The following is a 12974-nucleotide window of genomic DNA, read 5'->3' as shown; positions in this document are numbered from 1 at the left end:
GAATCCATACCTGTCTGTAGACTCTATAACCCAGTCCCCTGAATCCATACCTGTCTGTAGACTCTATAACCCAGTCCCCTGAATCCATACCCGTCTGTAGACTCTATAACCCAGTCCCCTGAATCCATACCTGTCTGTAGACTCTATAACCCAGTCCCCTGAATCCATACCCGTCTGTAGACTCTATAACCCAGTCCCCTGAATCCATACCTGTCTGTAGACTCTATAACCCAGTCCCCTGAATCCATACCTGTCTGTAGACTCTATAACCCAGTCCCCTGAATCCATACCTGTCTGCAGACTCGTGACTTCTCCAGCAGGTACTGTTCTATCTTGGCCCCCTCTATGGCTCCTCTCTTGTTGAAGTGGATGTCGATGTATTTCCCGAAGCGGCTAGAGTTATCATTACGGATCGTCTTAGCATTGCCAAACGCTGCGGACAGACAACACAAAGCCCTCAACACACACAACTAGAACTACTATAGGGAGTATTATTGTGTACGTGCGTGTGTGTTCTACCCTCCAGTATAGGATTAGCCTCCAGGACCTGTTGTTCTATCCAGGAGTGTTGTCCACTGATGGCTGCTAGGAACTGCAGGATCAGCTTAGTGCTCTCTGTCTTCCCTGCTCCAGACTCACCACTGAGAACGCACGCATGCACGCCCGCACACACACACACACACACACACACACACACACACACACACACACACACACACACACACACACACACACACACACACACACACACACACACACACACACACACACACACACACACACACAATTAGATTTGACTTGGTGCTCTCACTCGCTTCTTTGAACACACACACACCCAAACACACACACTCCTCTCCCTCTCACACACCTGATGATACAGCACTGGTCTCTGTTGTTCCTCTGCATGTTGAAGTAACAGTTGTCTGCGATGGCAAAGATGTGTGGAGGCATCTCTCCTATCTTCTTATTGGTGTACAGGCGGATCTGGTCAGCTGTGTAGATGGGCAGCACCTGGTAGGGGTTTACTGCCACCAGGATAGAGCCGGTATACGTCTGGAGGGGACGTGGGTAGAGGGAAAAGGGCAAAGGGAGGAGACCATATCAAAGATCTGACAAATGGAAAGCGGAGATGGGTCATGCTGTGCAGGGCAGTGCTGCAGTAGAGATGAGATGCATGTTAGTACATCAACTCTGCACTCTGTGATCAGGTTAAATGGACAGACACACAGGCACAATGCAGCAGGACAGTAATACTTTATAGTTGGCCGTTCTCATTCACCTGCCACATGAAAATGAAGGGGAGGATGAAGTCTGTGTGTACGTGTGAGTTGGGAACAGAAGTGGCGCGGGTTTCATCTCTCAGATGGTGCAGTCTGTGACAACTAGTATCAGTAACGGCCACTGGAGCCCCGACAGCCATGACAGAAATGGAGCAACACCACTACCTCATGCACATACATACACTCACACTCACAAAGACATATGGACACTAACACATGCACTCATACACCTACACCGACAGACAGACAGACAGACAGACAGACAGACAGACAGACAGACAGACACACAGACACACACACACACACACACACACACACTCACACTCACACTCACACACACACACACTGGGGTATGTCAGGCAGCCGTGCATGATATCCCTGTACTTACTCTCCCACCACAGTTGGTCTACAGAAAGGAAGGAGGAGAGAACGAGAAAGAAAGAGAGAGGGTAAAGGAGGAAGAGGAGGGACAGAGAGTGAGGGAGGAAGAAGGGAGAGAAAGAGGTGAAAACCAAGACAAAAGCACAGGTTGACTGAGAGCAGGAGGGACTCAAACACAGAGAGAGAGAGAGAGAGAGAGAGAGAGAGAGAGAGAGAGAGAGGGAGAGAGAGAAAGAGAGAGAGAGAGAGAGAGACAGAGAGAGAGAGAGAGACAGAGAGAGAGAGAGAGAGAGAGAGAGAGAGAGAGAGAGAGAGAGAGAGAGAGAGAGACAGAGAGAGAGAGAGACAGAGATAGAGAGAGAGAGAGAGAGAGAACAGCGAGCTCCTAGCAGTAGTAGGATAATAGTAGCACTGCAGTAGTTGATTAGTAGTAGTGCAGTAGTACTCACATATATAAGATATAAGGTGTTCTGTATATCGTATGAGCTGGTTGTATTACTATAGTTGTATAGTAGTAGTGCAGTAGTACTCACATATATAAGGTGTTCTGTATATCGTATGAGCAGGTTGTATTACTATAGTTGTATGGTAGTAGTGCAGTAGTACTCACATATATAAGGTGTTCTGTATATCGTATGAGCTGGTTGTATTACTATAGTTGTATAGTAGTAGTGCAGTAGTACTCACATATATAAGGTGTTCTGTATATCGTATGAGCAGGTTGTATTACTATAGTTGTATAGTAGTAGTGCAGTAGTACTCACATATATAAGGTGTTCTGTATATCGTATAAGCAGGTTGCGGAGGATGCCGGCCTCGTTGAGGTCTCCCAGACGAATCATGTCCTCCACCCCATGGATGGAGGTGGGGTGCATGGGCTTAATGTTGGTTGCATTCTGGGGGGATATCCAATGCTCCTGGAGAAAGAATGGGCTGTTTGTGTAGGGCTGGAACAAATGCCTGCAACATTTTGGCCACCCCAAATTATTATTTTGTGTGAATGTTGACCGAATGTTGGGTGAATGTGGTGTGAATGATGTGAGAACGTTATAAGAAGGTTGTGTGAATGTTGTGTAAATGTGTTGTGTGGGTGTTTGAGACTCACATTTCCCTCATCATCCAGAACCTGTATCTGTCCAGAGTCACAGAGTTTGACCACGGCTCCGATGGGGACCACAAACTCCCGGCCCGCCTTCAGGTCCAACCACACATAGTCCCCCTGGGAGAGTTGATATACAACAACACAATAAATGGTTTGAGTCCCAAATGGCACCGTATTCCTCATATAGAGCACTAGGTATGTAGGGAATAGGGCACCATTTGGGACAGAGCTATAGATTTACAGGTCCACATATCGGGAAGGAGAGGGAGAGAGAGAAAGAGGGGAAAAGAGAGGGAGAGGGAGAGAGAGGAGGAAAAAAAGAAAGGGAGAGAGAGAGAGGGAGAGGGAGAGAGAGGGAAAGAGAGGGAGAGAGAGAGGGAGAGAGAGAGAGAGGAAGAGGGTGAGGGGGAAAGAGAGGGGGAGAGAGGGAGAGAGAGAGAGAGAGAGAGGAATAGGGTGAGGGGGAAAGAGAGGGAGAGAGAGGGAGAGGGGGAAAGAGAAGGCTAAGTATTATAAAAGCAGAAGGTGTATTGCAGACCTAGAAGAGGTGGTGATATGGTTGATAGAGATGACGTCTTAGAGCAGTGCTGACAGGGTTCAGTGTCATAATCAACATCATACAATGACATCTTCAATGTCACACATACACACCGCTGTGTATGTGCCTAACAACACCCCTTAGTGATGCATTACTTACCATATACCTCTGCTTCTTGTACCGGATTGCTTATAATATACAGACAATCTTTATTTTGGGAACAATACATTTTATTGTATCGTAAATGTGGCTTCTATATGGTAAACCAATTACAACACTGCCCAAGCTCCTCTGATATCTCAACAAGATGACCTGCAATCCATTCACAATACAAACACAGTCCTACACACGCACACACAGTTTTGTAGTCCTACCGGTAGCAGTGTAGAGTGCTTGAAGACAGTGTTGACGTTTCGTACTAGAGCCCATTTAGCCTGGTCTTTCTCATACAGGTCCACATAGTCACGACGCTTGTACATCCTCACTGTTGGTCCACACACACAGACAACCCTCAATGTCTTCCACTGGCCAAACCCAAGTCCTCCAGTACTCTATTCCTCACACACACCTTCTCAAAGTCTCCCACCATCCAACCCTAATTTGCCCAGTAGTCCAGTCTTCAAGTCCTATACACATCCCACCAACTCCACACCAGGTGGTCGCCAACGGTAATGTGATGTCACTTTCTGTCCAGGTGTGTTCTGATATCAAAGATGCAATGAATATTGGCTCTGCCTCTTCCTCTCTTGTTATAAGTTTGAGAACAGGAACGAGTAATAATAGACAAATAACAATCAGACTGTCTGTGGAACAGGCTCAGACTCACACAGATAGATAAAAACAACAGCAACAGCAACAAAAGAGAGAGAAGGCTGTCTGTGTGACTGTCTGGAGGACCTCCTGAGAGACACAGCTACAGGATGAAACAAGACCCCTGGGTAGACCTACTCCTCCTCTCCTCCTCCTTCCCTTCTCTCTTCTTTCTGTTCCACTGCTCCTGAGGAAACTGAATCTAGGTCCTGGTGTTTTGTCTATCTGCTCTCATCTTCCTGATCGACTCACGCCATCACTGCTCTCTCTCTATTTCTAATCATCCCTCTCTCCCTCACGCTCTCTCTGTCCCTCTCTCTCTCTACATGTCATTCCACAGCACATCTGATCAATGGTTCTGAATACCTGCTACAGCAGTGACAGCAAGGAGGAGTGGAGAGAGGAATGGAGGGGAGGAGTGTTGGGTGGAGAGATAGAGAGAAGGATAGAGAGAGGGATGGGGTCTGGGTGGTAGCATCATTCCCTGTGTGTTATATGTCTGTTTAATTAAGTAAATACCCCTCTGGCAAACGACCTGGGACTGGACTGAACACTACACCACAGAACACAGCTGTCACACACACACACGCACAATCACGCTCATGCAGGCAGGCAGGCAGGCAGACACACACACCTGTCACCAGGGCCAAAACCACTATCAGCAACCGCAGTCTCAATAATTTATAAAACCTACCAGATCTGTGTCTCTGTATCCCCCTCCGTCTTTCTCCACCCCCTCTCTTTTTCTCTCTCATTCGTTCTCTCTTTCTCATTCATTCTCTCTCTCTCTCTCTCTCTCTCCCCCCCCCCCCGCCCTCCCCCTCTTCCTGTCATTCCTATATGCCTTATTAGATAGGTGTGTCTTATTGTTGCCGCCCGTAGCATTGAATGCCAGGGAAGCCATAAAAAACATTCAGTGTTGAGCTAAACTGAGTGAGCTCTACTGTGAATGGTCCTGACGCAGTGTCAAGGGAAGCCAGTTTGGATTTGGCTTCACACCAATCACATCAAAAGCCAAATTACATTGACAGAAAAAACTTGAATTGTTGCATCTCATTGTGTTGCTGTCCTCTGATGGTTAGCTAGCTAAAATTGTCCCATTCCCAAATTAGCCATGGATGGAGATAAGGATTTAGACTTGTGGTTTTACTTAATTCTCCATACTCCATGATTATAATGTGATTCTGATCCAACCATAAATTCATATATTGTGCCCCTTGCCTGAGAGGACGGAAGTTCAATATGTAGCTAGATGTAGTAGGCTAATGTTAACTAGCTGGCTCATTGTTGCACATGAAAGGAAGTTAGGCTAGCGAGCAAGCATTTTACCCAGGTAGCCTAGGACAACAAAAACTAAAAGTGTGTAGGTTCTCTTTCAACTATTCGTTTCAGTAGTTCACTTATGGGATACGCCCCCAGCATATTCGTCAGAAGCCTTTTTTATACTATGCCAGCTATGACTGGCTGGACGTCGAGACGTGTGCGTCGGGGAGGAGCGTCCCTCCTATCCTATAAAAGCAGGATCTCTGAGTCATTCAAACACCTCTTTTCGATTTTCATCAGAATGCTTACCTCCACACGACTGCATTTTGCCTCGAACTGCTCTTAAATGCTAGTAAAACTAAATGCATGCTGCCCGCACCCGCCCTCCTGACAAGAATCACTAGTCTGGACGGTTCTGACTTAGAATATGTGGACAACTACAAATACCTAGGTGTCTGGTTAGACTGTAAACTCTCCTTCCAGACTCACATTAAGCATCTCCAATCCAAAATGAAATCTAGAATCGGCTTCCTATTTCACAACAAAGCCTCCTTCGCTCATGCTGCCAAACATACCCTCGTAAAACTGACTATCCTACCGATCCTTGACTTCGGCGATGTCATTTACAAAATATGCTCTCGTTGGCTGGCCCTCAATACATATCCGTCGCCAAACCCACTGTCTCCAGGTCATCTATAAGTCTTTTCTAGGTAAAGCCCTGCCTTATCTTAGCTCACTGGTCACCATAGCAACACCCACCCATAGCACGTGCTCCAGCAGGTATATTTCACAGCCCAAAGCCAACATCCCCAAAGCCAACACCTGCTTTGGCCGCCTTTCAATACAGTTCTCTGCTGTCAATGACTGGAACGAATTGCAAAGTCACTGAAGCTGGAGACTTATATCTCCCTTAATAACTATAAGCACCAACTGTCAAAGCAGCTGACAGATCAAATAACCCACCGAAGTACCTCATCCCCATATTGTTATTTCTTTTGCACCCCAGTATCTCTACTTGCACATCATCATCTGCACATCTATCACTCCAGTGTTAATGCTAAATTGTAATTATTTCACCACTATGGCCTATTTATTGCCTTACCTCCCTAATCTTACTACATTTGCACACAGTGTATATAGATTTTCTATTGTGTTATTGACTGTACGTTTGTTTATCCCATGTGTAACTCTGTGTTGTTGTTTTTGTCGCACTACTTTGCTTAGCCAGGTCGCAGTTGTAAATGAGAACTTGTTCTCAACTGGCCTACCTGGTTAAATAAAGGTGAAATAAAATAAAAAATTAAATTCTGAAATTAGCTAAATTGTCCACAGACGTGAGCTTACAACTCACTCAGTGTGCAGTGATGGCAAGTTTACTTTTCCTTTACCATAGTAAGAGGGAAATTATTTGAGGGAGAAACGGGTAGAGATGTGACACGGCTAACTCGTTTCATGACCATGTTAGCTGTATCCAAACAGTGACTAGATGTCAGCAAGCTAGCCACCACGCTAGCCACCACGCTAGCCACCACGCTAGCCACCAGGCTAGCCACCAGGCTAGCCACCACGCTAACCACCAGGCTAGCCACCAAGCTAGCCACCACGCTAGCCACCACGCTAGCCACCAGGCTAGCCACCACGCTAGCTAAGTTTTGTGGTTTTACTTCGACAAGAAAAGTTTTTTACGCTACACCAAGCTATCTTTTATAATCTGTCTTTTCGGATACGGTATCTGGCCATCACACCGAGTGCCATTTTCGGAGATAACCCACTAATTGTTGGCTATTTTTCCGATAGCTAAAAACATACTGTGATGGACATTTTTATGTTTGTGCTTTTCTAATAACCAATATATGTGTCCTACTCATGTGCTTTTCTAATAACCAATTTTTGTGTTTATGCAAGTGACTGATTCAGTGAATCCTCACTATCATTATCTGCAATTTAGCAGTACGCCCACAACCTTGTTTTGAGAAAGGGATCTCAGTTTCAAAGTCTCAGGTTAGCGAGAAGAAGCCTTGTGAGGTATTCGTCTGTCACATTCATGACCCAGTATTGGTCGGTCACATGTAGGAAGAAAATGTAACTTGTCTGTATATAAGAGAACTAACAAGACTGCCCCGGGTGGAGCTCCTGGTCGACATGTATACTTGGTGCATTGAGTTAGTTGGAACCTATAGTGGAAAATTAATTACATTTAGACATACTATGCTGTTTTTACTTAGAGAATTGTCCATTGTTATATGTTAGTGTTTTTTTGCTGATGCAGGCTTGTGTGACAGTCAGCTAATCACCTTTACACACCATGTTTCAACCCTGTTTCAACACATTTCAACACACTAAACTGCCACATAGACAAAAGAGGTTGCACTTTCTATAAAATCATCCTATTTTACTGTTGCAAAGCTAACTAAAAAGCAGCATTTCCCAAGAGAGGGTGGCTTTCACTTCAGCAGTGATAAATTCATGAACTTCTTTGAGGAAAAAATCATGATCATTAGAAAGCAAATTACGGACTCCTCTTTAAATCTGCGTATTCCTCCAAAGCTCAGTTGTCCTGAATCTGCACAACTCTGCCAGGACCTAGGATCAAGGGAGACACTCAAGTGTTTTAGTACTATATCTCTTGACACAATGATGAAAATAATAATGGCCTCTAAACCTTCAAGCTGCATGCTGGACCATATTCCAACTAAACTACTGAAAGAGCTGCTTCCTGTTCTTGGAACCCTTATGTTGAACATAATAAACAGCTCTCTATCCACCGGATGTGTACCAAACTCACTAAAAGTGGCAGTAATAAAGCCTCTCTTGAAAAAGCCAAACCTTGACCCAGAAAATATTTAAACTTTCAGCCTACATCGAATCTCCCATTCCTCTCCCAAAAATTTAAAAGGCTGTTACGCAGCAACTCACTGCCTTCCTGAAGACTAACAATGTTTTTCGAAACGCTTTAGTCTGGTTTTAGACCCCATCATAACACTGAGACTGCACTTGTGAAGGTGGTAAATTACCTTTTAATGGCGTCAGACCAAGGCTCTGCATCTGTCCTCGTCCTCCTAGACCTTAGTGCTGCTTTTGATACCATCGATCACCACATTCTTTTAGAGAGATTGGAAACCCAAATTGTTCTACACGGACAAGTTCTGGCCTGGTTTAGATCATATCTGTCGGAAAGATATCAGTTTGTCTCAGTGGATGAATTGTCCTCTGACAAATCAGGCGATTGGTTCGTATCTGTTGACCTGATCTCCATAGATTGCACGGTGGCACTGCACTCCTGGAGACACCCAAAATTTCTGTCACAGGGTGTCTGGATGGGCACTGTTTAAGCCAGAACAATTATCACTACGGATGTATCTCTCTCAGGTTGGGGTGCGACCTATGAGGGCAGAATGGTGAACAGGATGCGGGGACCCCATCTCTATTCTACTCACATAAACCGCCTCAAACTCCTTGCAGTGTCCTTAGCATTAAAGTTGTTACTCCCATTTCTGGAGGGTCGTCATGTTCTAGTCAAAACAGACATTACCACCATTGTGGCTTACATAAACAGATAGACAAAGGGGACTGCAATCCTCTCACTTACACACACTGGCACACAGACTGATTATGTGGAGCAGTGTGCATCTCCAGTCACTGAGAGCTACTCATGCACCAGGAGTGCTGAATCTGGGGGCAGATTTACTCTCCAGGGGAAACCCTCTATATGGGGAGTGGAAGCTCCATCGTGAGGTAGCCAATCAGGTTTGGATGCACTTCAGAATTCCTGCAGTGGATCATTATGCATCGATGGAGAATACACAGTGTCCACTGTTCTTTTCCCTGAGGCATTGGGATGCACCGATGGGAGTGGAAGCGTAGCGCAGCATTGGCCAGAAAAACACTGGCTAGCAGAGATCACTTAATTAACTACTATGTGGCCAACCGTGGTTCCTCCCTTTGCTTCGGGACCTACTGTGCCTAGAGTGCAGGGAGATATTTCCTCCTCACCCAGAACTGATTGCCCTCTGGGCCTGGCCCGTGAACGATTTGACTTGAACACTGCCAGGCTTCCGCAAAATGTAATTTGACTATTCAGAGTGCTGATCCACCAGGCCCCTTTATGATTGTAAATGCCGTGTGTTTGAGGATCGGTGCACTAAGTCACAGACAGAGTCCTTCCAGTGCTCTGTCCCGGTAATCCTGTCGTTTCACAGGAATAATTAGAGAAAGGAAAGAAACTTTTTGGACCTAGACTTGGCGCTACGGTACCGCTTGCCATGCGATTGCAGAGAGAACAGTCTATGACTTGAGTGAATGAAGTCTTTTACAATTTTTTGGGCACTCCTCTGACATTGCCTAGTATATAGGTCCTGGATGGCAGGAATCTTGGCCCCAGAGATGTATGGGGCCGTACACACTACCCTCTGTAGCTACCCTCACCAAGCGGTGTTGCAACCGGTCAGGATGCTCTCGATGGTGCAGCTGCAGAACTTTTTGAGGATCTGAGGACCCATGCCAAATCTTTTCAGGCTCCTGAGGGGGAAAAGCTGTTGTCGTGCCCTCTTGATAGTTTGTTGGTGATGTGGACACCAAGGAACTTGAAGCTCTCGACGGGTACCACTACAGCCCCGTCGATGTTAATGGGGGCCTGTTCGGCCCTCCTTCTCCTGTAGTCCTCGATCATACTGAGAGTGTCATTGCATTTTGGTGCACCAGAATTACATTCATTTCCAATGGAACGCTGCGTTAGCCTTGCAGCATTGCGATATGCAGAGGCAGTTACAGTGCATTCTGTGTGGTGCATAAGTTGGATTTATCGAACATATTTATTTATTTATTTTATTTCACCTTTATTTAACCAGGTAGGCCAGTTGAGAACAAGTTCTCATTTAAAACTGCGACCTGGCCAAGTTAAAGCACAGTAGTGCGACACAAACAACAACACAGAGTTACACATGGAATAAACAAACATACAGTCAATAACACAATAGAAAGTCTATATACAGTGTGTGCAAATGAGGTAAGATAAGGGAGGTAAGGCCATGGTGGCGAAATAATGACAATTTAGCAAATAAACACCAGAGTGATAGATGTGCAGAAGATGAACGTGCAAGTAGAGATACTGGGGTGCAAAGGAGCAAAAACAAAAAAGAACAGTATGGGATGAGGTACTTGGATGTGTCACGTTCTGACCTTTATTCCCTTTGTTTTGTATATATTTAGTATGGTCAGGGCGTGAGTTGGGTGGGCAGTCTATGTTTGTTTTTCTATGATTTGGGGATTTGTATGTTTCGGCCTAGTATGGTTCTCAATCAGAGGCAGGTGTCATTAGTTGTCTCTGATTGAGAATCATACTTAGGTAGCCTGGGTTGCACTGTTTGTTTGTGGGTGATTGTCTATGTTAGTTGCTTGTGTCAGCACAGGTCTCATTTATAGCTTCACGGTCGTTATTTGTTTATTGTTTTTGTATAGTTTGTATTCAGTGTTCAGTGCTTTCTTTTATTAAATATTCATCATGAACACATACCACGCCGCATTTTGGTCCTCCGATCCTTATCGCCTCTCCTCTTCAGATGAAGAGGAGGACGACCGTGACAGGGTGGGTTATTTACAGATGGGCTATGTACAGGTGCAGTGATCTGTGAGCTGCTCTGACAGCTGGTGCTTAAAGTTAGAGAGGGAGATATGTGTCTCCAGCTTCAGTGATTTTTGCAATTCGTTCCAGTCATTGGCAGCAGAGAACTGGAAGAAAAGGCGGCCAAAGCAGGTTTTGGCTTTGGGGGATCACCAGTGAAATATACCCGCTAGAGCGCGTGCTATGGGTTGGTGCTGCTATGGTGACCAGTGAGCTGAGATAAGGCGGGGCTTTACCTAGCAAAGACTTATAGATGACCTGGAGCCAGTAGGTTTGGCAACGAATATGAAGCGAGGGCCAGCCAACAAGAGCATACAGGTCACAGTGGTGGGTAGTATATGGGGCTTTGGTGACAAATGGATGGCACTGTGATAGACTGCATTCAATTTACTGAATAGAGTGTTGGAGGCTATTTTGTAAATGACATCGCCGAAGTCAAGGATCGGTAGGATGGTCAGTTTTACGAGGGTATTTTTGGCAGCATGAGTGAAGGATGCTTTGTTGCGAAATAGGAAGCCAATTCTAGATTTAATTTTGGATTGGAGATGCTTAATGTGAGTCTGGAAGGAGAGTTTACAGTCTAACCAGACACCTAGGTATTTGTAGTTGTCCACATATTCTAAGTCAGAACCGTCCAGACTAGTGATTCTTGTCAGGAGGGCTGGTGCGGGCAGCAATCGGTTGAAGAGCATGCATTTAGTTTTACTTGCATTTAAGAGCAGTTCAAGGCCATGGAAGAAGAGTTGTATGGCATTGAAGCTTGTCTGGAGGTTAGTTAACACAGTGTCCAAAGAAGAGAATAAACCAGCAGCAAGAGAGACATCATTGATGTATACAGAGAAGAGAGTCGGCCAGAGAATTGAACCCTGTGGCGCCCCCATAGAGACTGCCAGAGGTCCGGACAACATGCCCTCCGAGTTGACACACTGAACTCTATCAGAGAAATAGTTGGTGAACCAGGCGAGGCAGTCATTTGAGAAACCAAGGCTGTTGAGTCTGCCGATAAGAATGTGGTGATTGACAGAGTCGAAAGCCTTGGCCAGGTCGATGAAGACAGCTGCATAGTATTGTCTCTTATCGATGGCGGTTATGATATCGTTTAGGACCTTGAGCGTGGTTGAAGCGCACCCATGACCTGCTCGGAAACCAGATTGCATAGCGGAGAAGGTACAGTGAGCTTCGAAATGGTCGGTGATCTGTCTGTTAACTTGGCTTTGGAAGACCTTGGGAAAGCAGGGTAAGATAGATATAGGTCTGTAACAGTTTAGGTCTAGAGTGCCTCCCCCTTTGGGGATCTCAGACGATATGAAAGAGAGGTTGAACAGGCTAGTAACAGGGGTTGCAACAATTGCAGTGGATCATTTTAGAAAGAGAGGGTCCAGATTGTCTAGCCTGGCTGATTTGTAGGGGTCCAGATTTTGCAGCTCTTTCAGAACATCAGCTATCTCGATTTGGGTGAAGGAGAAATGGGGGAGGCTTGGGCAAGTTGCTGTGGGGGGTGCAGGGCTGTTGACCGGGGTAGGGGTAGCCAGGTGGAAAGCATGGCCAGCTGTAGAAAAATGCTTATTGAAATTCTAAATTATTGTGGATTTATCGGTGTTGACAGTGTTTCTTATTCTCCATGGACTTTACAGTGTCTCAGAACTTTTTGGAGTTGGTGCTACAGGATGCAAATGTATGTTTGAAAAAGCTAGCATTTGCTTTCCTAACTGCCTCTGTATATTGGTTCCTAACTTCCCTGAAAATCTGCATATCGCGGGGGCTATTCAATGCTAATGCAGTACGCCACAGGATGTTTTTGTGCTGGTCAAGGGCAGACAGGTCTGGAGAAAACCAAGGGCTACATCTGTTCCTGGCACTACATTTTTTGAATCGGGAATGCTTATTTAAGATGGTGAGGAAAGCACTTTTAAATAACCAGGCATCCTCTACTGACGGAATGAGGTCAATATCCTTCCAGGATCCCCGGGCCAGGTCGAT

The 12974-nt window shown here is 45.5% G+C and overlaps 1 protein-coding gene across 1 annotated transcript in view; it reads right to left on the bottom strand.

The window, feature by feature from the left end:
• Positions 1-12974, bottom strand: part of LOC139386405 (unconventional myosin-VIIa-like) — a 51943-nt gene that overhangs the window by 32437 nt on the left and 6532 nt on the right. The window contains exons 2-6 of the mRNA XM_071131979.1: positions 2767-2880; positions 2426-2578; positions 869-1053; positions 520-641; positions 291-433 (exon numbers count right to left, since the gene is read on the bottom strand). Coding sequence (XP_070988080.1) covers positions 291-433; positions 520-641; positions 869-1053; positions 2426-2578; positions 2767-2880 — 717 coding nt within the window. The remainder of the gene's footprint in view (positions 1-290; positions 434-519; positions 642-868; positions 1054-2425; positions 2579-2766; positions 2881-12974) is intronic.

Source organism: Oncorhynchus clarkii, chromosome 27 (genome assembly GCF_045791955.1).
Source record: "Oncorhynchus clarkii lewisi isolate Uvic-CL-2024 chromosome 27, UVic_Ocla_1.0, whole genome shotgun sequence".
NCBI lineage: Eukaryota > Metazoa > Chordata > Actinopteri > Salmoniformes > Salmonidae > Oncorhynchus > Oncorhynchus clarkii.
The sequence above is the reverse complement of the archived record's forward strand: the minus strand, read 5'-3'. Positions and strand labels throughout refer to the sequence as shown.